The sequence below is a fragment of the Falco naumanni genome, chromosome 19 (genome assembly GCF_017639655.2).
Source record: "Falco naumanni isolate bFalNau1 chromosome 19, bFalNau1.pat, whole genome shotgun sequence".
In the NCBI taxonomy this organism is placed as follows: domain Eukaryota; kingdom Metazoa; phylum Chordata; class Aves; order Falconiformes; family Falconidae; genus Falco; species Falco naumanni.
Window position 1 is genome coordinate 771,165 of NC_054072.1, and position 26,776 is coordinate 797,940.

Below are 26,776 nucleotides of genomic sequence, written 5' to 3' on the forward strand. Positions count from 1 at the left end.
TGTTTTTACTGAGTTTTGATTTGTACAAATAGGACCAAATTAAGCCTGCCTGTACTGATGCTGAAGATTGAGCATCTTGTGATCTTGCGATTGAAGAGATTCCGTGTCCGGCATGTATCCTGTGTGTCCTCAAGCTCCTCGAGCTCTGTCATGGAGAGAGAAGTGCGTAGTGCTCGCATCCCGTCCTCTTTTTATCTGTTCTGTCCCGCTACAAAGTAAGCTCTTTAGGGCAGCGGTTGCATTTCTGCAGTGTAAAGCAGCAAAGTTGGGGTCTCCAACTCTGGATAAACAGAGGGAGGGGGTTAAGTGCCAGTTGTCACTTGGGGAACAAAACCAAACCCAGAAATGCTAACACTATGATAGCCCAATGTGGTAAAATCATCAGCCCAAATCATTAAGAGTTTCTGTGTGAACTTTCCAAGCTCTGTCTGAAACGGATAGAATCCCTGTTAGCGAGAGGTGTCCCATCTCCTCCGCTCACCCAAAAAACCTTGCCCGTTCACGGCCACGGAGGCAAAGGGGAGTACAGTAATGATTACTCAGTGTGTAGCTTAGGAGTGAATGAGGTGGCCGGCAGCCCCGGTGACGGTACGGTATGTCATGGGGTGGCCTTGCAGTTGGTTTTTTTTGGAGGGCTTGTCAGTTAGGTGGCTGGGAAGCTGTGCTGTATTGTAATGCTCCGGCCAGCATGGTTTTTTGACTCTGAAGTTTTTCTTTGTAGAAATAATTTTTTAGAAAGAAAAAATTGCAGTTAGTCATTATGTTTATAGTAGTAATGACTACTTGAAATTATTCTGGCATTTTTTTGAAGAGAAAAAAGTACTTTGGTATTGTTGCTGTGCTGTGGGTAACGGCAAAATTAGAGTCTGCCATTCAGCTGTTTATGTTTTCACCCATGTCAGCTAGAGAAGACACACAAAATCCATTCATGTTTTCTGAGCGCTGTTCTAGAACTCTCTTTTACAGGGAGTTGATTACAGCTATCTAAACTCTTGTCATCTTGGAACTGTTCACAGGTGGACATGTGCTTTTTGTTGGGATGTGACTCATTCCACGTTTCTAGGAGAAATCCGCCTGTTTGTCATCTGATAATACTGTAATGTACACTGTGAGGCAGCTAACGGCTGACAGCATTTTTGGAGCAGGTACTTCCAAGGTAGTAGCAGGAGTAAATACCTCATGTCACCTGATGTTAGAATTCAAAGTGCATTATGTGTCAGGGATCACAAAACATACTCTTTTTTTTCTCTTTTCTTTTTTTCCTGGGAGGTGGTAATCTTCACCAGTAAAATTCAGGACTTCAGCCAGGACTTCTATTTGAAGTGAAGTGTGTTGAGCTTGGAGCAGAAGAAAGCAGGTATTCTTTTTCCCAGCCATGAGCCCTTTAGTTACTTTTAAAACGCTTGTATGTGTGAGAGAGAGTTTGGGAAACATTTTCACATTTCTCCATTTGGTAGCGAGTTGCACGTGTATATTCGTGTGAACGATACATGATAGTAAACCCACGTGCTGTGTGTACAGCAAACCTCAACAGAGGAACATGGGGCATAAATATTGGCTTGGGGGAGGGGAATTTAAATAGCCACTTCCAGACTGAACACATGGAATGTTCTGTATGTGTATGTGTAAAATTCTGAGGAATTTGCACCAGATTGTTACATATAGAAGGATGAGTTAGCCTCAGGTTGAGGGATTAATTTTTATAGCATCAAGTATGGTATAGATTTAAGTCATAAAGTTCGGTATTTGCTGTGCTGCTGACGTGAGCTATGTATTTTGGGAGTGTTTGTAAGGACTGTCCATGGTCCTTCAGGTCTGGGGCATCCTACGTTATAAGCAGGAGTTTGCCCTCTGATAATCCTGTAGGTTATTTTAGGTGTGTATTCTTAAATTTTGCTGGGGGTAAGAAGTCATGAACTGGGAGCTGCTGCAGGGCAGCAAAGAAACACCGTTAAGAGCAATAAAGCAGCAGGTGAATCGGTTGTGCCCGTCAGATCAGTAACGGAGAGTCTGAACAGTGGCCACAGCTGAGGAGAGCGGGATTGCTGTGCCAGGGTGCACCGCGTGTGGTTCTGGTGATCACCTTCTGCTGGGCTGGTGGCTCCTTCCTCACCCGGGAGATCGCCCGCCACCGCCACGAGGCATTTGGTAATTAAAGACGTGGAGGTGGGAAAAGAAATCAGAATTGGAAGTGAGCCCCCCTCCACAGCTGACAAAGGGGTGGTAAAGCACTGGGCGAGCCGCTCGGTCGCAGCTCCGCACAAGCCAGTCCTGGGAACTGGGACTAACTGGGAGGTAAAGCACTGGGCGAGCTGCTTGTCGCAGCTCCACACAAGCCAGTCCTGGGAACTGGGACTAACTGGGAGGTAAAGCACTGGGCGAGCCGCTCGGTCGCAGCTCCGCACAAGCCAGTCCTGGGAACTGGGACTAACTGGGAGGTAAAGCACTGGGAACTGGGACTAACTGGGAGGTAAAGCACTGGGAACTGGGACTAACTGGGAGGTAAAGCACCGGGCGAGCTGCTTGTCGCAGCTCTGCACCTGGGCTGGTCCCGCCAGGCCCTCGCAGCGGAGCAGGGGGCCGCGTGCTGGCTGCCGGCCGATGGTGCCCGGGTGGGCGACGTTCCCGCTCCGGCTTGTGCTCTGCCAGGCTCCAGCGAGCCCAGAATCGGCCCGTCCTGGTTTTTTACCGTTGGCATTTTCTGGGTTCCTCGGGAGCCCTTTGGCGACTCCTCCGGGCCGGGGCCCAGCGGAGCGAGCAGCGGTTTTCCCGGGAAGGGACCGGCTCCCTCCCAGCCGTTGGTGTTTCCATATTTCCCAGCGCTGCGCGGCCGTTACCCGCAGGCCAGGCTTCGCGCCCGCCCCAGTTTGCGGGGCCATCTTACTGGTGTCGCCGCCCGGCTGCTGCGCCGGTGCGGGGCGGAGGGGGAGCCGCGCAGCCGGGCCACGTGTGCTGCGGGGCCAGGACCCCCGGCTCCCTCCCCGGCCGGGCGCGTGGGGGGATCCCAGCGTTACCCCCGCCGGTGCCGCCCGGTTGGTGCAGCTGCCGCCGGGGGGGTTGGGGGGAGGGGGGCACCCCCCGCCTTTTGTCCGCCGCTGCCGCGGGGCGCTGGCGCCGCCCTCCCTCCTCCCGGCGGCGGCCGCGGGTCCGGCTGCCACGTCCCAGGCGGGCCGGGGGCGGGGCGGACGGCGGGGGCGGGGCGGGGGCGGGACGAGCGGCGGGGCCCAATGGCGGGCCGGGGGCGGGGCGGGCGGCGGGGGCGGAGCGGGCGGCGGGGCCCAATGGCGGGCCGGGCAGCGGGCCTGCGCCATGGGCCCGGGCCGCGGGGGGCGGGCGGCGCGGCCCCGGCGCGCAGAGCCAGCGCGGCCGCGGACGGGGGCGCACCATGTGCGGTAAGGGCCGGGCGGCGCGGCCCGCCGGGGGAACCGGGCGGCGCATGGCGGGGCCTGGGGGGGGGGCGGGGGGCTGGGCTGCCCGGCCCTGCTCCCTCCGCCGTGCCGGGCGGCAGCGCTAGGCCGGCCCCTGGGGCACCCCCGGAACCGGGGTGGAAAAACGGGGCCGGCCGCTTCGGCCGCGCCGAGGAGGGGCCCCGGCGCCGTTATCTGGGGATGTCATCACCCGGCCGGCGGCCCGCGTACGGTTCCCCGCGGGAGGCATCTTGTAGCGCGTTAATAACTTGCAAGGGCGATTTGGCCCGCAGTTAGCGCCGCTGTGGCCGGGCCGTGCAAAGGCCGGCACCCGGCGCTACCGGTGGGTCCGGGCTGAGCGGCGGCGGTGCGGAGCGTGGCGGCAGCCCAGACCCGTGCCGGGTGGGCTGTAGGTGCCTGTAGGCTGTGGCTTTCCAAAGCAGCCAAGTGACACGGGAGCCTCTGCCCAGGGAGCATCAGGAACACGCACCTTCCAGGGAAGGATGCGGCTTCACCGCTGGGAACGCAGCTCCGGGCATGGCAGCGCAACCACTCCCACTTCTACAGGGAAACTCTTGTCTATTGTTATTATCTTTTTTTAGGCGTTAGAACTCCTGGTGTGGATGCTCGTACATCGATGCAAGTTTATGCAGTGTAGGTCTTGAGGCAGGCGGGTAAATGGGTTTAAGCCCAGCGTCGAAGTGTTGGTTGCGGGGTGGTGCAGCAGCTCATCTCCACCCGTTCGTGTCCCGGTGGAGCATCCCTGCCTTGAGCACATGCCTTGGGTGCGCTGGAGCACGAGCCAGCGAGGCTTGTTCCCCAGGGTCACTTTGGTACTTTGCACTCCCGTTTGTCACGTTAGTACGATTACTTACCTCATCGTTTGGATGCAGCAGTAGAAATCATCCTTTCTCTTCCTTTCTGTCACGTTGGCTCCATGTCTTTCCATGGAAATTTACACAACAGTGACTCTTCTTATTTGTCTTTCCATGTTTCCTCCTTTGGTTTTTTTCTGTATTTTTATGTGCGAAATTAAAAGGGCGCTGTAAGCAAGACTGGGTTTTATATTTGCTATGCAAATTGCCGTATTCCATTGTTTTTGTGAGACTGAAGTGGCACCACCTTCAAATTGTCAAGTCTGTGGAGCGCTACAAAGAGGTGATCCGAAATTCATGCTTCAGCTTATGTTTAACACTATGTTAATTGGCGTTAAAAGTACAAAGTGGAGCGAAGCTAAGAATAGAAGGGATAATTATGGTTATAAATAGCTTGCTGCAAGAATAGGGATGGTTTTGGTGCCTTGTGCTTGCCTTATGTGAGGTCCAGGGTGTGAACTGTGTGATATTAACATTCTGCTCTTTGTCTTTTTAATTGCAATAAGCCCTGAAAATGCTGTGGGAGTTACTTGGTGGCATTCAAGATTTAACGTGTTTCTCCCCTTTTTGATAGAAGCAAAGTTCTTCTTGGATGTTGAAACATTTGATGGAATGGTGAGAAAGGCATTAAGCATTACTGGCTCTGTTATTGTGTCCTGTTCTGGGAGCCAGAGGTAGATCCTACAGCGAGAAACGAGAAGAAGAGAGCATTAACTGAGCACATTAATACAGCAAAATGAGCCTTGGAAGTTGAGGAGCTTCTGAGCGCAGGAAGTGTGTGGCCGAAGGCAGTTAAAGGTTTCTGTAGGGAACAGGAGGGGAACTGTTTGGAGTCTGAGGGTGCTACCACGTGAACTCTTGTGACTTGTGGTTAAGTGCCATTGACAGAAACCAAGGAACACAGCCTCCTGTGCTGCGGCCGTTCGCAGTCCGGCTGGCGAGCACAAGGCAAAAGGAGCGGTGGGCTCTGCTCACGGTGGGAAACACGAGTCGCAGTGGCAGGTTGGGCATTTTTCCATACAGCACCAGTAGACTCCAGCAAAGGAACAAGGTGAACAACCTGAGGTGTTGTTCTCTGAGATTGCCCTGCAAGTGTCATACGTAGGCAGAGCTGGCTTGTGATGCTCCGAGTACTTACGCTAACAAGGCTTAACTGGCTCCCCTAGCTGAAGTGGTGAGTACCTTGGAGCAGACGGCTCTGATTTCTCGTACCGTGCCCTGCAAAAGGTCTGAGTAGCCATGTTACACAGTGTTGTAGTGAGAGCTGTGTGGACCTGGTTGCTTGTACGAACCCTCAGACAACATTTCGTAATAGAATCGTAAGTCAGGATATAGATTGCTTCAACTTGCCACGCTGTCTGGTGGTTACGTGGTCTGCATTCAGATTTTTATCCAGTTCGGCTCACATAGAAAGGTACTAACTAAGATGAGCCTTTTTTAAAACAAGGTGACAGTGCTGCTGCTGTTACCTGAGTTCCTCCGTGACAGCTTCAGGGCTGGAATTACCAACACGGTGTTTTCAGCATACTGGTGATCTGATGTTCAGGTGTACGTGTATAGGATCTTGCAAGATCCCATGATCTGGTGTGCTCGTACCACTTGACAGGTTATGGAAAGCAACCTCGCAGTTCAGTTCCTTGATGCCTAGCATAAATAACGGGCCTGCTGTGTCTATGTGCTGGGGTTTTGGTTTTGATAGTGTTACGGGAAAAATAGGGTTTGTTCCTCGTGTGTGTTACAGACTTGCAGTTTAAAGACCTAGCCAGGTGTAAATTGCATGTGGTTTGGTCTGAATGCACCAAACCAGTTCAATGGCATCTATGAAATAGTTTGGAAAACAGGTTTTTCAAGGTAGCTTGATAGACTGTTCTGTAAATAAGTAAACCTGTTGTATGCCGTGACTTTTTGAACCATGAAAAGGGACTGGAGAATTTAGTTCCTGTGTTACTGGCGATTGCTGAAGATAAAAACAGGTTTAAGAAAGACTCAGGTTTCAAGTGTTGGGGTTGCACGGACATCAGTGGGGTCTGCCAGACTCAGGTTTCAAGTGTTGGGGTTGCACGGACATCAGTGGGGTCTGCCAGACTCAGGTTTCCAGTGTTGGGGTTGCACGGACATCAGTGGGGTCTGCCAGACTCAGGTTTCAAGTGTTGGGGTTGCACGGACATCAGTGGGGTCTGCCAGACTCAGGTTTCCAGTGCTGAAACACCGTGTGTATGCCTGGGTGCACCTTCTGTGCAGCACGGGGTGGTGGCTCTTGCCCAGAGTGAGTCCCTGTTTACTCCAGACAGGAGAAACCCGGCCCTCCTTAGCTGAAGAGAGGTGCGTGCCTGGGCAGTAAAAGCATCCAGTGGGCAAATGTGGTTCTCCACCGAGTGGGTGTTCCTCTGCAGTGCTTTTCTCCCAGCGCAATTCAATTGACGGATCGAATGCAAACTCCCGTATGCAGCTTGCAGACGTCGTACTGACAAGTCTGCTTGTTTCTGACCTTTTCCTGACCAAGACTCAGCCGTGTTTTGGTACGTCGGGGCTGGCACGGCGTTCTGCATCAGCCAGCCGCCTGGGCAGCGGGTCGCAGAGCCTGCCCAGTGGGTTTGATGCATCGGTTCTGCGACTTTGTTCTGCACGATGATTGCTGTCTGGGTTAGAACTTGCCTGGTGTCTCCCCTGCTGTAGTTGGGAGACGAATATTTTTATTGCTTTTCCTAGACTGTAATGTAGATTATGTATGTGGTATTTAGGAGCCTGCATCTAATTTGTTGAAGACTTGAGGCCTAATAATCATCACGAGGATAAAGGGTTCTTTACAATTGCCAAGTGGATATGCTGATAACATCGTCTGTTGAAATGGTGTTAACAGTATACGGTATGGTATAAAGGAATTTGTAAATCCAACAGTAAACCTAGCCTGAAGGCTTTCCTGCTTGTGTAGAAGGATTAGCAGAAGCTGTTCCTGAGTAACTTCACGTGTTCAGGATGCTGGAGAAGACCATTTATTCTTACCTGGAAGCAGTGATTCACTTCATTTGCCTGTGAACTTAACAGGAAATAAGGGAACGTGAGCACCGAAAAGGTCACAGGAGAATGAAGCTCTCAGAAAAAGTGTTTTGGTGACACTCGGCAACAGAAATACTGAACGTCCATTTGGTGAAAATGCTCTTCTGGTAAAGTCTGTCAGCTGTCTGCCGTGAAGTCTTCAAGGCGGCCCAGTTTGTGCTTAATTATTTAAAATGTTTTCTAAAGAGCGCTGAGTTTCACAAGAGCTGAATACCTGTTCTGGTGGTTCACCAGGTAAGGATTTTAAGACAAACCTGCAAGAAAGGATACGTTTTGTGTTCTACAGTATATTGTTCAAGTTATTTTACTTAAAAGCAATACATACCAGGCTGTCTGCAATGGCGAGTCTTCGTGCGATTCAGGAACCGTACGATAAGCTGACGTGCTTTGAACAACTTCTCAGTCTGTTTGTACAAAGTCCTGCGTCAAGCTACTAGTTGAAATGTTTTATTATGTTGTAAAGCGTGACTGCTGTTCTAATCCTGAAGTATATTAGTGTATTCCAGACAGGGGTATTGTGTTTTCTGAGCCTGTCAGATATAAATTCCCGCAGTGTGCTTGCTGCTGTCTTATTTTAGCTGGGAATTCACAATTGCAGATGGTGCTGGACTAGAAGGAAGTTCACAGGGTGTTGTTTTTTTGGTTTTTTTTTTTTTTGTTTCACATAGGATGTTTCACCTTGAACAATGCCAGCTCAAGGCTTGTCCAGGTGGTGTAATTAAACTTCGTTCGTATATCCTGGTTTTCTGTGACACCACCTCTTTCTGGAGCGTGAGTTACAGAGGGCAGGTGCGGCGTTATTATTGAAGAACACTTGGAGTTGAATGGTGTGTAAATGTGTAAGTTGAGCTGAAACTGAAATTCCTCTTTTCAGGTCTGCTAGGGACCCGAAATTCGCGGGTTTCAGGGTCGGTTTCAGGGATGTTCTGTTTTGGACTTCAAGTTTTGCACATTTTCAGCACGTGGTGTCTAGGCTGGCAAGGGGGGATGAGCTGGTGGTGCACCAGATGGGACCCCGATGGAAATTTGCTAGATTTGCGTGGGAATTCCATCAAAACCAACATGTTTCCATTGACTGTTGTAATTTAAATGAATTGTCACTTTGAAGGAAAAATTGGCGCTTTTGTGACAGTGCTCCTCACGGAAGCCTTCAAGCAGCTGTAAAGATCTGTGCAGTTGATATCTTTTCATTTTCTAAATCGTGGAGATTGATTTGAATGTAAGCACAGGGAGGGAGAGAGCAAGGCTTTAACCAGACATTGCGATTTGGAGAAAAACACGTCTCGGGGGTGGGGAAGAAAGGTCTTTTGTAGCCTAAACTGTGCGGTAGGGTTGTGTGCTGCGTTCCACCTTGGGGAAGGCTATGTTTTGTAGCTGAATGAAGTGATCCTTTGTTCAGCTTTTGAGTAAAAAAAAGAGGTTTATTTTCCTAAAGGGCCTTGCGTCCTGCTGGGACGTATCACCTGAGCGCCCCTCGCCTCGGCACCGCCGCGTTCCTTGCCGTACATTTACACGGACGGGACCGAAGGCTTGAAGTCTAATTCTAGAGCAGAATTAATCTGCGGAGCCCGTGTTGGAGCTGCTGGGAGAAATAAACATTTTTTTCAGAAATAACACTTAGATCAGTGAAGCATAACAAGTGTTTGGGTCTTTTTTTTTTTTCTCATCAGTGTTTCTGTCGAGGACAGTGGAATTGTGCTTAAAAGATGGAAGTGATTAAGAGATGTGATTGCTCATATATTCCTGAATAATCCAATAGTTAGGGTAGAGCCAGTAAAAATGCTGTTTTCTAAATGTGGATTGAAATTTTCTCCGGCTATGACGAATCGTATCATTATGGGATGTTTGAAAAGAGAAAATGAAATGCATTTGAAAATGTTTCCGGTAAATGAAACTGTTATTTATACATAATTCATTGTGATCAAGTGTCATAAATGGGTGAAAAGCCTTCAGATATTTGTTTTTAGCTTGTACATTAGTAAGTCATGTGTTTAGGAGGACTTGTGTTCATTTTCAGCCGCCTTATTGTCCCTTTTTTTACTTTAATTATGCATAATTTTTACATATTATTTTTCCTTCATTTTTTCCTGTTTTCTCGAAGGTTTTTCAAACCTGCTTGTCTTACTTGCCTGATCGTTCCTAAAATGTGTCGATCGCAGGTGAGTTCTTAGAATTTTATTTTCATAGTGGTGTCTCTATTATCACTCCAGGTATTTTCCTCTGGAGATCTAAAAGCTGAGCTGAATCAAACCTGAATCTCCCAGTGTTTACAGGGTTGAGTTTTTTTTAGGAGCATGTCCACGTAGTTCACAGCGTTGATACTGTATTTGCATTTCTTTTACTTGGCTTGTTTTTCATAGTCTCTGTGTTTTCTGATGAGAAGCACTGAATTCTTTGGTTTTGTTTTGGTTTTGTTTTTTTGTATTCTTAGATTCCTATTTTTTTCACAGCCCTTGTGAATGATCTTAATAAAATTGGGCTGTGATTAATAGATTATTTATTTTTTTTTTCAACGCCTGAGACAAATGCCAAGTTGGCTCCTTTCTAGATAGATGTTTTCTGTTTGTTTACAGTATGTGTGGAAATAAACAGTGCCGGTTTTCAGTCTCGTTCCAGATGAGCCGTCCCTTCCCGGAGGAAGCCACTGTCCGCCCTGTGCCCGTTCAGTACGTGGTGTTCTGCGGTACGCTGCTGGCAGCTGTGGTCTGTTTCAAGGAGTCAAGTTTTGGGTTGTTGGGTGGTTTGTTTTTGTTTTTTTTTCAGTTCAGGTGTGACTGAGCTTGTTAAAATGTGCAGAGAAAACCAACTTTTCAAGCCACTGTCTGATCTGAATTCCGATTTAACAAGGTGATGTCCGAAGTCAGCCCTGCCTTGAGGGACATAGTTCGGGTTTTAAGCCTTTTTTGTTTTGTTTTGTTTGTTGTTGGGTTTTTTTGTTCAAAATAAGTTGCAGTCCTTGCGCCAGAAGCAGGATGGAGGCTAAAGTGATCAACTCACATTTGCAAAACTATTTTATGTAAAGAAACCGACCTTCTGCTTAATAATTGTGCCCATCTATGGAGTTAGACTTCTTTTTCACATGGAAGACTTGGATTTTCGTGGCCTTGCTGGGGCTCCAGGCGTGTGGATTCCCGGTGTCCCCCTGCCCCTCTGGGCTGCGCCCGTGTCACCAGTTACAGATGTGCTGGGGGGACGGGGCTCTGTGCTCTCTGCGTTGGGCTCCCCAGTCCACCTCGATGGAAAATACCCTCATTTAAAATGCCGTGTCGCAGCCTGGAAAGCAGCTGGGTGTTTGTAGCGGTGTGCCCGGTGGCGTTACAGGGGCGATGCCCGATGTCCCTGGGGCGCAGGGGAGGGCCACCTCCACGTCCCCGTGGCAGCTGCTCTTTAAACCTGCTTCTCTTAACTTGCCTGATCGTTCCTAAAATGTGTCGATCGCAGGTGGGTTCTTAGAATTTTTATTTTCGTAGCGGTGTCTCCATTATCGCTCCAGGTGTTTTCCTCTGGAGATCTAAAAGCGGAGCTGAATCAGCCCCGAATCCCCCAGTGTTTACAGGGGAGGCCTGGAGATGCTGGTGGGCGGCCAAGGGGGGGTGTGAGGTGGGGGGCAGGCTGCTTACAATAACCCTGCTGTCCTGTTTGCGCTGCGTCCCCCCACCTTTCCTACAGCCCTCCTTTCTTCTCCCTTCTTGGTGCGTCCCCATCGCTCCTGCGCGGGTCCCCAGGTCCTTCCCCAGCTTTGCAGTGGCTTTCACCCTTCGCGTGCCAGCTTGGCAGCCTGTCCCGTTTTCGCCCCCCGTTTGCTCAGCACGATGCCCTGCGGGAGAAGGGCTCCCCGGTGCTCCCGTCAGCGCGGCTCTTGTGCCTCTCGCGCTGCTGCCGTTTGCTGCCGAGAACTTCAGGGACCCTCTCGCCGCGGCCAGCCTGGCGTGCGAACTCCAGAGCACCTTAACGCTCGTCCTCGGCCCCTGTTTGCTCAAAAGAGCATATCCCGCTTTTTGGGTGGCCTTTGGTGGTGTGCCGTGGTGGTGGAACAACTTACCGGGTGGCTGTATACTGGGTGGGACTGGTTACGCCAGAGCGAGGTGGCCAGTGCCGCCGAGGGGGCTGTGGGGATGGGGGAGGTGGTTCGGCCGGGTGAGGGGCTGCCCGTGCTGCCGGAGAGCTTTGGGTGGGAAGGGGAGCCTCAGCGCCTGCTTCTGAGGTACGGAGAGAGGTTTCAGCTCCGAAATGATTTGGCTAATTCGGGAAAACGTACGCGGCGTTCACGTTTCCGTCATTACTCGTGGTGGTTATAATTGCGCCTTCTGAAGCAGCTGTACCTTGGGTGCCGTGGTGGGTGGCTTTGGGGAAAAGGGAGATGGCAGGAGCCGCTGGAACCTTCCCGAAGACATCTCGTGTGCTTGTTTTCCCTGCTTTGTGGCAGAACACTTGTTATTTTTTTGTGTGATGTTGTCACTCCGTTGAGCACCTGTTTGGGAAGTTTCTGGTAAATCCGGAGAGAGGGGCTCTTCCAGCTGCCTGCTGGTAAGGCAGCCTGCCTTGTGCTCCCCTTGCGAGACCTGGAAGGCATTTAAAGGACTTCAGGCATCCAGGATCTAGCCGAAATGTGCCGTCCTTCAGCCGGGATGACATCTCCTTGGAGCCGGTTCACTTGTAAACAGGGAGGCTGCTGTTTGCCTGAAGAATGTGGTTTTTAGAAACAGAGCGAACGAAGTATCTCAAATTGGAAAACTTTTTTTTTTTTTTTTTTTCCCCAGAAGGGTTGGGAGGAGGGTTTGGAGATTGACAGCGCGGGGGAAGTATCCTTCAGAGGAGGCTTTGGAGATAGAGCAGAGGTTGTTAACTGCTGCCGGTGTTTATCTGTTGAACTGTTGAGCTGTGAGTTGCCAGGTTTGCGGAGCTGGACCTCGCTGTCTCGGTGTCGTTACTGGAGCAAATGCCATCAGGAGATGGCAGCAGCAGCCCTGGCTGCAGGCTTGGGGTGGGATGTTAGGAGCAACGGAAGTGAAACTGCACATTTTTGTAAACTTGGTCCTGATAGTCTTGCAGGTGGTTATCAGAAAAGGCTTTGGGTTTTGCGGAAATGAAGGCAGAAGCTAAAGAAACCAATGGAAAAGCTCCTTTTCCCCCCCTTTTTTTCTTCTTTTTTTTTTTTTCCCTTTTTTCTTTTTTTTTTTCTTCACCTGCCTGCGTGGTTTCAGAGGGAGGAACAACAGGACGTGCACCTAATTCTTTCTAGCAACACAGAAGAAAATAAGTGAGACGTGGCGTGCTCTTTTTGCAGCAGAACTGCAGGGAGGTGTAAGTTCTGGTGCTTTGGGAATGGGAGGGTGAAGCTGGTGAACAAACTTGTCCCGAGACCCGTAGCCAAAGTCCGTGGGAAAGGGAGAAGAGTGGGGAAATGTCAGAATGGTACATGGCTGCACACGACCTCGTTGTCCCCGCTCAGGCTGAAAAGTCACTTGGGAATGTTTCAGCACTTTGCTGTGTGGTATTCGGTGCATCCATCAAGTCTGAGTAGCCCACGTTTCTACTTTACAAAATAAATTAAGACATCAAAAGGCTTTGAATAATTTAATTCCAACACGCGAGCAGCTGAAGAATGCAGTTTTTCAAATGTTCTTTAAAATAAAGTGTGGATGAGCAAAGATGGAGCAAAGACAGAGGTTCCAAAAATCATCTTGGGAGTAAAACCGTTCACAGGAATAGAAGCTGGGAGCTGTGAGGCCGGCTGTGTGGCAGTGCTATCAGGAAGGAATTAAAGATTCGGGATGCCTTTAAAAGGATTTTGTTGTTCTGTGCGTGCAACAGAACGCCATTCTCCTCCAGAGGTTTTGGTGAAGTTTCTCAAATGACAGACCTTGAATTACCGGTCACATATATGGATGTCTGCGTGAAACCCGTCTGCCTTTTATTCCATGCAGACATTTTTCTCCTTGGAAATGTTAGACAGGGCGAAACGGTGGATTTCAAGTACAGATATTTCTAGCATGCAGCGAATGTCTTCTCACGCTGCTGCTTCCCGACGGCACCAAAGGAAATCTTTCTGAAATAGAGCCATAGTTGGTATTAGAAATCTAGGAATTTGTGTGTCCCCATCACTGCTTAAAAATAGAAGCAATAATTTATCTTCCTTTGCAACCTACAGGAAAAATAGCTCTCATTAGTTTGAGGGTGTTTGCATGAGTTAAATGACTTTTTTTTTTTTTTTTTTTTTTTTTTTTTCTTAGTCTGTGGGAGGAACTTAGAGAAAGCTGTTCAAGGAAGAATTCCTTTTAAAGATGGTTCTTCAGCATGCAAAGCTCAGTGTTACTGCACCTTGAATTTTTCACCTGCAGTGATTAGTTTCCCGTCCCCTGCATCGTCTCCTGACAGCTCCTTCTGTCCTGCAGGTCCAGCTCCCGCGGAAATTCTTTCTCCCATCGTGCCCAGGCTTATTATTTTCCTGTTTAGTTGCTTTCAGTGTCACCAGAAAGATGCTGGCGTTTTGTCGTTAGTTTTGATCTCTTCAGTGTTGGTGGCATCTTCTCCATTGGACCTCAGGCGGGATCAGGAATTGCTGTGGACGTGGCGGTACCTTCCTGCAGGGTGGCCTCAGTACGAGGGGCAGTCTGAGGATTCGTTACGCGCGCGTACCGTGTGGATGGCACGTACGGAGTTTCCTCAGCTGTGACTTTGTTTAAAGCTCTGCTCTTTTCCCCCGTACAGGCATCTTTGCTTACCTGAACTACCATGTTCCCCGGACAAGAAGGGAGATCCTGGAGACCCTCATCAAAGGGCTCCAGCGGCTGGAGTACAGAGGCTATGATTCTGCAGGTAGCTCGCTCTGAGCAAGTGATTAGTTTTTTGAATTTTGGCTTGTAAATGATGATTTTTGTGGTGCGTTTGTGAATGGTGTTTCCGCTGTCTTTTACTTTTGAAGGCTGAAACACAAATTGGATGTGCCTGTGGTCAGAGGTTTGGGTTAACTTTCAGGATCCAGGTTTCTATAAACGTTCTTGATGCCTGTTACCTAAGGCTTTAAAATACCTGCAAGATGATGAAGGGAAAACTCGCCTCTGATCTAAGGGGTTTCTTGCCTTTATTTAGAGAGTCGGCTGTTGGGAGAAAGGGCACCGTGGGGAAAAAAAGATAATAATTCGTCAGTATTTGTTTATGTAAGATACTGTAATACCCCTTCTGCACTTCACACTCTTTCTTCGTGTTCTGTGGTGGTGCTTAGGTGTGGGAATCGATGGTGGAAATGACAAGGACTGGGAAGCTAACGCTTGCAAAATCCAGCTTATCAAACAGAAGGGGAAAGTGAAGGCTCTGGATGAAGAGGTTCACAGTACGTATTTTATTTCCCTTTTGTTCTTGGCCTCCTCTCTTTCCTTGAAATGTCCTCTGACCTCATTTGTGTTTTGAATATCAGCTGGCTTACCCAGAAACACTGTCTTTCCAAATAACTCGTCTATAAAGCACCTGAGATGTAAACGCTCGTGTGCTGTGAAGAACCCAGTGATCCTGTGGGTGTTGTCATGGAGTTACAGAGAAGTCCTGATTTCTCAAGACAAAATGAATCACATCCTGTTAAAGTTAAATAGACGTGAAATACAGTTTAGGAAACAGACCAAAAAAAAAAAACAAAACCAAAAACCACCCAAACAAAAATACTCCTTAAGCTGGATAAAGGGGAATATCTGGCAGATAATTATCAGAGACCTAGAGCTTGGGCAAAAAGAGAAATTCTCTAATGACTTCACCAGTTGAATTTTGAATTTTCATATGTAATGCTTGTCCCAGCTAAAGCTGTCCATCCGAGTGGCGATGGGCGATGCAGCTGGCTTCAGGAAAGCACTGATGTATGTGTGCAGCTGTCAAATTGATGAGAACGCGGAGAGTGAGGTCTTCTGCATCCATTTCTGCTCTCTGGGTTACCCTGATTTAAGTGTTCAGCTCATCAAATCGGTGCGCGTCGCGAGGAAGCACGAAGTTCTTGGGTCAGCGGTGTGAGGACGGGGAGATGCTTTTCAGAGGAGTAAAGATCTCTGGTTTGCATTCGAGAGCCGCCGTGTGGCTGTGATTGAACTTCTAACCTGTGCTAGCACTAACCTCACGGAGCAGAGCGCTGTGTCCGACGGGGAGCTGGGCAGGTCTAGTCGTAGCGTGGAGGAAGGCAGGACCTTGAAATGTCCCGGCGAGGCGGTATGTGCCTTGCAGAAATAGAAGATACACAAAATATTTCTGAAGGAATGTTTGCCTGCTGAAGAAGATCGCAGGATCTGCGGTTCTAAAGAGATTGTGGAGATGCTTACAGAACAAAAGGAATACTTTTTTTTTTCTTTTTAACCAAAGAAACATTAATGCTAATGGCATGCTTTCTAGAAACAAGGGTTAGTGATGAATATTCTGACCATAGTTGTACGTAACCATGAAATGGGCTGGTTCGGTCACAGCTGACAGGATGGCAAGGTGCAGCCCTGAGAGATAAAATTAAGGTTGGATTCTTTCTTAAAGTTGTTTTATTTTATTTTGGCGGGGTGAGGAATGTGGGGAGGTTGCTTGCGTGCATCTGCATTCTGAACAAGCTGGGTGTTTTGTTGGATTTGTGGATGGTGTTTCCTGGTGGGTGTTGCTGTCCTGTGGACCCCGGTGGCCTGGCGAGGCGCCCACCTTGACCTTGGGGTAGGGCAGCCCCTCGGTGCTGAAAACTTCTCTTACTCCTGCAGAGCAACAGGACATGGACCTCGACATCGAGTTTGACGTGCACCTTGGCATCGCCCATACCCGCTGGGCTACCCACGGCGAGCCCAGTCCCATCAACAGCCACCCGCAGCGCTCGGATAAAAACAACGGTGAGCGTGGCTGCGCGAGGAGCCGCGGGTCTGGGGGCGTCCGGGGAAGCTGGTGGCTGTCGCTGGCGCCCGGCGTGTGCCAGGGCGGGGGGTTGTGGCGGGCTGTGGGGCTGCCCCCCGTTACTGTGAGGCTGGAGGAGTTTGCACTTGGTTTCATGGGCACAGTGTGAGGAGGGGGTGGAACAGAATGAAACTGAAGGTGAAGAATTTTCGTGGCTGTTCTTTGGGGTGGGATTTTGGATACTTCCACCCCCCCCCCCCCCCCCCCCCCCGCCCCGTTTAATTATGGTTTTCTTCCTAATCACGGCTGCACGAAGAGGGTGGCTGCGCTCCGTGCTGCAGTGGGGCGCAGCCCGGCCGCGGTGGGGCTGGCCACCGCCCTCCCCAGCTGGGAGCCACCAGGTGTGGGCCCCCTCAGGAACTTTGCGGGATCTCCGTAGCCCTGGGCCCACCCGGGTCATTGTCATCGTCTGCCATTCCCGGTCACCGGCCACGCCAAATGGGGCAGAGCCGGGGGGTCACGCCGGGGGGACGAGGCTCGGCGCTCGGTTCTGCCCAGCGCGGTGGTGACGCGGCTGGTGCCGTCCGTGCCACGCGGCCGGGGGCTGAGCGGGGCCGTTCTCTGCCTCCAGAGTTCATCGTCATCCACAACGGCATCATCACCAACTACAAGGACCTGCGGAAATTCCTGGTGAGTGACCCCCGCGCACGACACTTGCTCACCCCCCTGCTCACCCCCCTGCTCAGCCCCCGGCTGACCCCCCCATTTGTATTCTCACATTTTCCCACTCCACTCACATTCACACTCCTCCAGTCACATCCTCCCACTCATATTTTTGTTCTCCCACTCACTCTTCCGCTCATACTCCCACTTGCACTTACACTCTCCCACTGCCTCCTGCTCTGAGTACATCCTCACACTTCCATCCCCCCAGTCCCTCCCTATCTCACTCACACTCACCCTCCCCTACTCACACGCTCCGCACTCACTGCATTCCCTCACTCATACTCTCGTATTCACTCACGGCTCTGCTCACGCACCCCAGCTTACACTTCCCCCTCACACTCACTCTCCTCCATTCACACTCCCCCACTCTTACTGCCCACTTGTGCTCCCTCACCACTCTCTCCCACTCCCACTCCTCCACTGGTTCCCCACGTACATGCTCACACTCACACTGCTCACACTCCCCACTCACACGCCCCTCATTGTTCCGTTTCAGGAGGACACTCCTGAACTCACCCTGCTCAGACCCACTACCCCTGCACTCACTGACGTGCCACCCTCACACTCGCTCCCCTGCTCACACTCAACTCTCACGCTCTCTCCCCCACTCATATCCTCACTCCCCTACTTAAACTCACACATACTCCTCCTTGCTCACCCACTCATTCTCACACACTTTTATTTCCCCCAACGCTTTCCTACTCTGCTCACCTCCCATTCATGCTCCTCCACACTCTCGCCTCCTTCCCTTCTTCCCCTGCTCATACTGACTCCTCCACTCACTCTTACACTCACCTCCATTCGCTCATTTTCCCATTCACTCCCACCCCCCCGTTTCACTCCTGCACTCTCACACTACCCCTCGCACTCAGTCATCCCCCACTCATGCCTCCATTCCTGCTTCCCCACTTACTCTGCACTCACTCTCACTCTTCCACTCGTGCTCACCCCCCGCTCACACTCGTTTCTCTGTTCGTGGTCACTTGCTTGCCCCAGCTCTGGCTCCGGGAGCACAGGTGTGCACGCTCGCTCTGCATTTGCACTCACTCCACGTGCACTCACGGTATGGGCACGCTCAGCCTGCACTCACACGCACGTACTCTCCCCTCCCTTTTGCACTAGCACGTGCACTCACTGCACTCTCGCTCCCCACGTGCACGCTCACTCTCCCGTTCACACTTACCCTTCTACTCCTGCGCACGCTGCTCCGCGCCCGCTCCTGCCTGTACCCTCCTGCTCCCTCCCTCCCGCTGACGGGGCAGGGGGGAGGAGGAAAAGGGAGGAAGTACATCTGGATGGAGGAGAAAGATGGAAGGAAAAGCAAAGAGGAAGGGATGAAAGGGAAAAGAAGTGAAAAGGAGGGCAAGGAAAAGGAAGGGAAGAAGTAATGGAGATGAGAAAGGAAGAAGGAAGGAAATGGGAGGCGAGAAAAGGAAGGGAAGGAAGGGAATGAAAAGGAAATGGGAGGAAGGAGAAGGAGTCTGAGGGAAGGGGAAGGAAAGGAAAAAAGAGAAGGGAAAAGACAGGAGAGAAGGGAAGAAAGACAAGGAGAGGAAATGCAGGAGAACGGGGGAAAGGAAGGGAAGATGAGTGAGGAAAAAGGAAGGGCAGGAAAAAGGAAGGAAAGCAGGAAAAAAGAGAAGGATAAAAAGGAGAATAGCAGGAGAGGGGAAAAGGGAAGAAGGAAGGACTAATAAAGGCAGGGAAGAAGGAAGTAGGACTTAAGGCGGGAAGGAAAAAAGGAATAGAAGGAAGCAGACATGCAGGAGGGAAGGAGAAGGGAAGATAGGAAAGAAAAATGAGACAGGAAGGAAAAGGAAGTGCAGGAACAAAGGATGGGGAAAGGGAAGGAAAAGAATATTAGAAAAGGAAAGAAGGAAGGAAAAGCAAGGTGGGAAGGGAAGGCAGCGGGCCGGTTACCCAACGTGTGCTGTCGCTGCAGGAGAGCAAGGGCTACGACTTCGAGTCGGAGACGGACACGGAGAGCATCGCCAAACTGGTCAAGTACATGTACGACAACCGCGACAGCGACGACATCAGCTTCACCACCCTGGTGGAGAGGGTCATCCAGCAGCTGGTAATGCTGGGAGCGGGGCGGGGACGGCTGGGGACGGACGCACGCTAACGGGTGCGCTGCAGTGCTGCACCGCCGCGCGCGGGCGCTCTGTGGCGCGCGTTACGGAGGGTCTTTGTCATTCTGACCCTTCTTCATCTCAGACCTATATTCGGTTTTCTTTAATGTTAGTCAACACTCACGTGAAAAATGTCGAAATGTGGGGGCCCAGCAGCCCCCCGAGGCAGCCCCTCCTGGGGCGCGGGGTGGTGAGTGGGGGGTGGCAGGGCTGGGGGGACAGTGGGAGTAAGTTCCTCGGCTCTTCCCGCAGCTGCATCGGGAGGAGATGCTGGCCTCTTGTGGGAGCTGCCCTGCGCAGGACCCCCGCCCAGCTGCAGCTTGCCCCCTCCCGGTGCCCCCTCCGGGAGGGTTTTCCAGTGCTGGGCCCGGCGGGAGCAGTGCTGGCAGCAGACCAAGAACCCGTGTTGCGGGCGGGCTGCCACGGCTCCGCAGAGCGCTCGGTGGCACCGCACCTCAGCAGACGCCCCAGCGCTTTGGCGCCGCTTTTCCCAACGCTCTGCCGTCGTCCGTCCCCTCGCCGCACCCTGAACTGACGCGGGACCCTCGCACGAGCGGCCGTGCTGCCCCAGGGCAGCGGCGGGGAGTTGAGAAGGCTCGTTTCGTGGATGAGGAGGAGCTGCCCGGGCTCGGGGGGACACACAGCCTGCCAGAATGAGCCCCCCGCGCCTGGCGGTTGTGAAGAGGCGGCGGTGAAGCTCCCTGTTCGGTCTCTCTTACCTGTTTGCAGAAACGGGGGTGCAGTTTCTGTGCTGGGAATCCCGGCGTGGTGGCCCAGGCTTCAGGCAAAGGGATAACCAGTTTGTGTTTCCTTTCTTCCAGGAAGGTGCTTTTGCCCTCGTATTCAAAAGTGTTCATTACCCTGGGCAAGCCGTCGGTACCAGGTAAGCGTTGCTGTTGGGAAGAACGTTTTTTGTGGCACAGGATGTGCTTTTTGGTTTTTTTATCCCTCCAAGTTAGAAGGCAGTGGAGTAGAGGTTATTCTCATCATGCTGTGAGGGTGGCTCTTGCTTTCCGTTTCCTTTCTCTCCTTTCTTATTTATCATAACAAAAACATTCTCAGAAATGTGTTGAAAATTTCTTGCTGACCACCCGTACCCCAACTGCTCTGGAACAGCTGTTTGCTTGGGTTTTTTGGTTTTGTTTTTTTGTTTTTTTGTTGTTTTTTTTTTAGACTCCGGTTGTGAGAGATTTGAAAGGAGATGGTTTTATCTTTTCCTTTGCGTGTGGCAGCATTCGGACAAGTCCTCTGCGGGGCCAGCCTGGTGCTCAGGTCTGCCCCGCTGTTAAACGTCAGCATCAGTCGGGTCGGTTTGACCATGTTGTGCCTAAAACAGGTTCTGAGTTTCGGTGCCAGCAGCCGTTTGCGGATACGTACGGCGAGCAACAGCCAGCACGTTCCTGGTTCAGGTGGCTGTGGGCCTGCAGTTACTCCTGCAGAGTTTTGGCTAAGCTTGAGCCAGATTCCTCATGTCCTTGTGTTGTGTTTATTCAGAGGTTAGTCTGCTCTATCTTGAGGCCTCCTGTGTTTGCAGCACCAACATCTTCTCTGGGAGGAGCTCGCTTTTGGGTTTGTGTTAAAGTTCGGTTCCATTGCTGTGCTGGAGAACAACAGTCCTTTCAGGTCGGGTGTCAAGGTGATGAATCTTTGGGTGCTGAGGGCTGTAACTCGGTGTCTTCTTGCAGGCGAGGCAGCCCCCTGCTCATAGGAGTACGCAGCGAGCACAAGCTCTCCACCGACCACATCCCAATACTCTACCGGACGGGTGAGTGTGTGCACCCCCTTCCCCGTAGGAACCACGTTCCATTCACGCAGGGACCCACGTACAAGCGTGGAGTTTCACAGTTGCACGCTTTGGAATACATATTCCACTTTTAAACTTTCATCTGTAATTTAAACCGTTATAAGAAAGAGATTCTATTTTTTTTAAGTAAGTTTTTAAGCACGTGCTGTACCACCACGTAGCTCCAGTTAGCCTCTAGTTTTATAATCAAAGCCCTAACGTCCGGTGGTTGCAAGGAAAACACATCTTAATGCAGTAGAATAGAACGAAATAGAATAGTTCAGTGTAGTAAAGTTAACGGTATGGTTAAACTTAGATATATCAGTTCATATTTTGTGGGTGGCATATTGGTGTTTATGGACCTGTTTGTTTTCAAGGACAAAAATGACGAATGCTTTGCAGGCTGTGGGCTTTCCCCTCTCTCAAACCTTTCTCCTGCCCCCCACCATAATTTGTAAGAAGCAGAATGCTGTTCCCCTTCGTGTGGCAATCTGTATTGGTGTTGTCCATCCATCTTTCACACGTGTGTTTTACCACTGTAGGCACATAGTTGCACCCTTGCAAATGAGAAGTGGCCAAGAGTTATCCCGTAATTCACCCTTGTCAGAGGAGTCTGACCCCGTTGGGTTACTGGGCACTGGACTCGTTCTCTAAGCACTGCAGCGACCGAAGGGACTTACTGTCACGCTGCGTCTTACTACTTGCAACTGGTGTTGCTAACGATAGCTTGCCGCAGTGCACCGTGGAGAGCCAGTCCCAGTGAGCTTTGTCTGTGTTTACGCTTGGGTGGTGGTCGATAATTAGCAGTAATCCTGAATGTATGTACGTAATGCTTTTCCCGCCCCCCGATTATCTGAAGTTTGGTGAGTTTTTTTTTCCAATTACACTTTCAGCTGTACAATCTGTGGATCATTCTTTTGATGGAATATCCATAAAAATGGAGGAATGTGCCTACCGGAGAAAAATCTTAATACTTGAAATTTCAGACAAATCTTCCAGTTCCTTAGGAAAGGAATCCTCAATGAGACAAATATGCATTGTCTCTTTAGTACGTGGTTATTGCTTTCTGTGTAGTGTAGGGAAACAAGTGGGACAATCGAAATTACTTCTTGATCAGAAACCCCATGAGCAGCACACAGGAAAATCCACCCGTCAGTCCACCCATCCCATTTAGATGGGAGGCTGCTAATAATCCCAATGCAGATATTCTCCAAAATTCCTTCTGGCGTTCAGATTGTCGAAGAGGCACGTCCTCCCTCCTGACCGTAGTGTGAGTCTGAATTGCAGCTTCTGGCAGAAGCAGTAAGGTTGACCTGAAGCTGGAACTTCATCCCCTTTGTTCATTCATCTGAGTGAACCACTTTTAATTCACATTAAGTACTTACTTTTTTTAAAGGCTAACCCGTCATATGTGATGTGATGAGCTGAGCTCACACCTAAAGTAGCAGAGTGCTTTTCTGTAAGAGGAAAGGACCCGATTCTTGGCTGCTGTAAATAAATGGGATTCCACCCTCAGCAGACAGTGGCCTGGGGCTCTTGCGCTGGGGGAGAAACGAACCTCACTCTGTTGAAAGACGAACTGTGTGTGTTCTCTCTCAGGAGCTGGTTTGCCTGAATCCAAACGTTAGGCGAGGTCTTGTTTCTTTTTACCAAACGTTCTCTCTCTTAAGTCAGCGTGAAGTATTTAGAGTCAGATTCTGGCGTCAGGTTAACCTTAATTCCCAGCGGCTTTAAGAACCGCAGCCCCTCGGCTGTCACGGCCACTAAGCCCTTCCTGAAAAATTCACCCCCCCGCCCGCTTTTTCCTCCACCTGTTAATTCTCTGTGATGTTTCCATTCTTTGATTTAGAAGGGAAAAGATTAAAAGATTACTTCTGTGTTGCCTCTAAATTCCAGTATTTGGCTGGTAGGTGCTGTAGAGCAACAATCCAGTTTATCTAGAGATAAATGGCCAGTCTCTGGACAAATGCATAGGTAACGTAACAGCCACAACGGGCTGATCATACTCACTGTAACTCTTTGACCACTCCTTGGTAAGAGATTATATATATATGTGTGTGTGTATATATATATAGTGCACGTGTCTGTGCACAGCACACACACGTTCCAGTCGCAGCTCGGTGTAGAATCTGTAACATAGGAAGGCAATGCAACATAGTAAAGTCAACGCAGGGAAATGTTCTGTTCTGAGAAACAAAATTTGCGTGTTTTGATCAAGTGTGGGTGCTTCCGTTGGAGAACGGCCACTAACACCTTTGCTCTGTCCTCTCTCAACAACAAATCCGTCTGTCCTGTCTCAGCTCAACAACACGGGAGCTGTTTTCCTCATTTGCTGACTCAGTAACTGGAGGGCTCTAAATTGTTGGCTGAGTAGAACCTTCTTATTGAGTATCAACATGAAAGCAGTATTTTTTCTTCGCGTTTTCATTTACAGAAGCGTAAATCTAAACATCCTGAGCTCTGCTTACATCACTGCGTCAGACTGGTATCCAGTGGGTGAAACCCAACATCAGAGCTTATAGAATAAATATAGAACAGAGTAACTTCAAGTTGGTATTCTTCAGCAGTAAGCACATTGTGCTAGATAAACTGATTAATCCACCCCCACCCCGTACCATACTGTGCACGGTGACGGGCAAATAATTTTGTGCGCGGTCAGCGCTGAGCAGTAGGTGTTGTGGTCCTCATCTGCATTCCTGATGAGCTGCGCCACCGAGAAGGATTTTCTGCAGTTAAAGAGGAGGGGGAGGATCAGAGAGAATTGGGAATTGCCAGAATACTTCAGAAAGGATCCCTGGTGAAACGTTGAACTTTTAAAAAGGCTTAGTACAAGTTTTTCAGAAGTCAACTCTTATTCCGGTGTCCTTCGGTACCCCTAGATCCTTCCCTGGTAGTAGCGTGATACTCGCAGCAGTTTACCAGCTGTGCAATTTTTGGATCAGAACAAGGCGGTTGTACTCGATAGCTCAGGAACAACGCCGAGTACTTAATCGTGGGTTTCCTGGTCTCTGCCTGAACCCATTAGCTCAGCCAGACAAAACCAGGTTTGGGTTACATCTGCCGGTGCGCAGTGGGACAGTGTGGTGCGCAGGTGGCAGCTCTGAAAGAATTTCCCCACTGCTGAGAAGAACTGGCAAAGAAAGAGCAATCCTGCTTGATTTTGCAGAGCCTCGGGGAAGTTAGTGAAACAGGAGCGAATTAAAATGATAAAGAGGGCAGATTCAACTGGGAAAACCTGGTAAATGTGACCGCTCGTAAAGCAGCTTGAATTCTCTTCTCCTAGTGGAGCCACATCTAAACTTTTCATTTGAATTTTACTGAATGTTGTGTTCGAACTCAACTGTCGTGCGCTAACGTTGCGCTTCCCGACTTCGTTAAGAAGCACACGAGACCCTTGCAAGCAAACTGAGGAAGGGCACAGTCGTACGAGGGCTGCCCTCCCCCATCGGCGCCGTTCAATCTGCTGTAACCGCTTGCGGTGGTGACAGTGATGCTACCGCGCCGGGGTTGCTCTGGCTGGGGCATCGCGGGCGCCGCGCCTGATCCTGCTGTCCCCTAGGTAAGGACAAGAAGGGGAGCTGCAGCCTGTCACGTGTGGACAGTACCACCTGCCTGTTCCCCGTCGAGGAGAAGGCTGTGGAGTACTACTTTGCTTCAGATGCTAGGTAACGTTGTCCGGGGTCTTTTTAGCGTATACAAAAAATGTGCTGTTTAAAGCTGAGGCCAAGGCGAGCTGGGGGGGCTCTGGTTTCTTTATGAATAAAGTAAATGATGTCTGTGTGGCCATTGCTTCACAAACATGCACTAATTACCGTGTGCAGCCCTGAAAGAGACGAAGGTGGGTTTAGGTGAGAGTTTGTTAAAGAAACCAACGAGCACTTTGGAATAGTGGTGGTATCCTTCTTCAGGTCGGTAAAGATTTCCAAGGTGTGTGATGGGAAACCTGAGAGAGTACTGACCTAAATTAAATTAACAGGACAGATGCTCGTTTTCGGGAGAATTGCGGTGATTCTCCAGGGATCCCTGTGCTAATTACCAGGAGAATTGTGGTGATTCTCCAGGGATCCCTGTGCTAATTACCAGGAGAATTGCGGTGATTCTCCAGGGATCTCTGCACGCCTGCAATTCCTTCATCATCAAAGGTGGCTTATTTTAATCCCAGTGGAGAGAGGGAAGACTTAACTCGACAGCAGCCCTACCAAGAGCTTCTGGTTCTCTCTGTAGTAGGGAAACGAGTACCTGCTCCAGAAATGTAAAAATACTGCTGTGGCTGACTTCTGCAGCTCTCCTCGTCAGAGCATTTTGGAGAGTCTTAGGACACCCCGATGCGTTCTGATTTTGGAGAGCTTTTCAGTGACTTGCCCAAGGTCAGAACAAAAGCTACGAAAAGAGGGAGCCGATGTATTTCAGTACGGCTTGCCTCGTTCAGCTCAGAGGGAGTACGGACTAAAACCTGGCCGGAGATTTTTAAACCCCGCTGGTAATTGCAATATTGACATTCCCCAAGCAAACCGCAGGCAGGGAAGGCGTTCCATAGTCCCTAATTCTCAGAGTGCCTCTAAGCAGATCTCGGAGTACTTTAACAGGTGGCCAAGCTGCCCCTAGTTCCACAGACTGGGAAAAGGAGATGCAGGGAGGGACAATGGCTTATCGCTGGCAAAAACGAGACGGGAATCTGCACCTGTAGCTGCGCGCCCTGCGTGCTCGGGCAAATTGCCGTCTTCCCGACTTCCACTCCCTAGCTCCTGACGGTTAGATCACATTGCTGCACGTGCTGCTTTGTCTGAGGAATTCGTGGTTTCTTCTTAAAGCAGGCACTGAGATTAATAATGAGCTGGGTGGAAAAAATCCAGTTCTGTTGGCAGTGTGGAAATGTACTTTACAGCACTCGTCTGATTTTTAAAAGAAATTCCATTGAAATGAGGAACTTTCTTGAATCGAAAGCTGTATGTTGGATTCTAAATAGGGCTGTAGCCCCGTCTTTCGCTGGAGGATGATGATGTCTTACGGCAAATGGTGTATGCTTTTATAGTGCCGTCATTGAGCATACCAACAGAGTGATTTTCCTTGAAGATGATGATGTAGCAGCTGTGGTCGATGGCCGTCTTTCCATCCACCGGATTAAACGCACAGCAGGCGATCACCCTGGACGCGCCGTGCAAACCCTGCAGATGGAACTTCAGCAAATTATGAAGGGTAAAATCTTTTGGATGTCACCTGTGTTAGAGGGGCAGGGTGCTCTCCCTGGAGCCACAGAGTAAGTCAGGTTGAAGAAGACCTCTGGAGGTCATCTGGTCCCATCCCTGCGTTAAAAGCAGGGCCAAGTAGATCAGAGTGTTAACAAACTTCGTTTCGTCAAGTTCGGAGTATCTTCAAGGACAGGAATCCCACAGCCTGGCTGAGCACCTGTTCCAGTGCTTTATTACTCTCACGGTGAAAAAAATTTGTCCTTACGTCTAGTGCAACGTTCCCTCTAGCTGCTAAGGCCATGATGAGGGGATTGTGGGGCTGAGAACTTTGCCTCCTCCCTGGAGGTATCCATTTTTTCCAAGATTAATCCCTGGTAGGCTCGCCATTCCGGATCTGACCCTTCATTGACACGTTCTAATAACCTGAATCTAGCACTCGTGATGAGCTGATGCTTTGGCAGAGAAAGAAGCGTCAGCTTAATAATTTCTGGCTGGTAACCGGCCTGTTAGTGACTCTGGTCCAAGCTTTTCCCTACATACATGGGGAAAAATATGAATTATTAGGAGGTAATTTAACGTGTTCTCATATCTCTTGCCTCTTTCTTTCTTTTATAGGTAACTTCAGCTCGTTTATGCAGAAGGAAATTTTTGAACAGCCAGAATCTGTTGTTAATACGATGAGAGGAAGGGTCAACTTTGATGACTACACGGGTAATTGAGCTTAAGCCTCCTTTATTTTTGACAGCTCAGTACCTAGTAGTGATTC

General features: G+C 50.1%; 1 protein-coding gene across 4 annotated transcripts in view; it reads left to right on the plus strand.

The window, feature by feature from the left end:
* Window positions 1-45: 45 nt before the first annotated feature.
* Window positions 46-26,776, plus strand: part of GFPT1 (glutamine--fructose-6-phosphate transaminase 1) — a 39,419-nt gene continuing 12,688 nt past the window's right edge. The window contains exons 1-13 of one of the 4 annotated variants that reach the window (XM_040617843.1): window positions 46-162; window positions 1,017-1,156; window positions 1,270-1,357; window positions 14,051-14,158; window positions 14,565-14,672; window positions 16,054-16,179; window positions 16,812-16,870; window positions 18,849-18,983; window positions 19,860-19,921; window positions 20,724-20,803; window positions 24,381-24,486; window positions 25,854-26,017; window positions 26,626-26,721. In XM_040617843.1, coding sequence (XP_040473777.1) covers window positions 16,065-16,179; window positions 16,812-16,870; window positions 18,849-18,983; window positions 19,860-19,921; window positions 20,724-20,803; window positions 24,381-24,486; window positions 25,854-26,017; window positions 26,626-26,721 — 817 coding nt within the window. In that variant the 5' untranslated portion in view covers window positions 46-162; window positions 1,017-1,156; window positions 1,270-1,357; ... (1 more) ...; window positions 14,565-14,672; window positions 16,054-16,064. Of the gene's footprint in view, window positions 163-196; window positions 216-1,016; window positions 1,157-1,269; window positions 1,358-3,330; window positions 3,393-14,050; window positions 14,159-14,564; window positions 14,673-16,053; window positions 16,180-16,811; window positions 16,871-18,848; window positions 18,984-19,859; window positions 19,922-20,723; window positions 20,804-24,380; window positions 24,487-25,853; window positions 26,018-26,625; window positions 26,722-26,776 lie in introns of those variants that run through there. The other 3 variants (XM_040617845.1, XM_040617844.1, XM_040617842.1) reach the window with 3 other exon arrangements.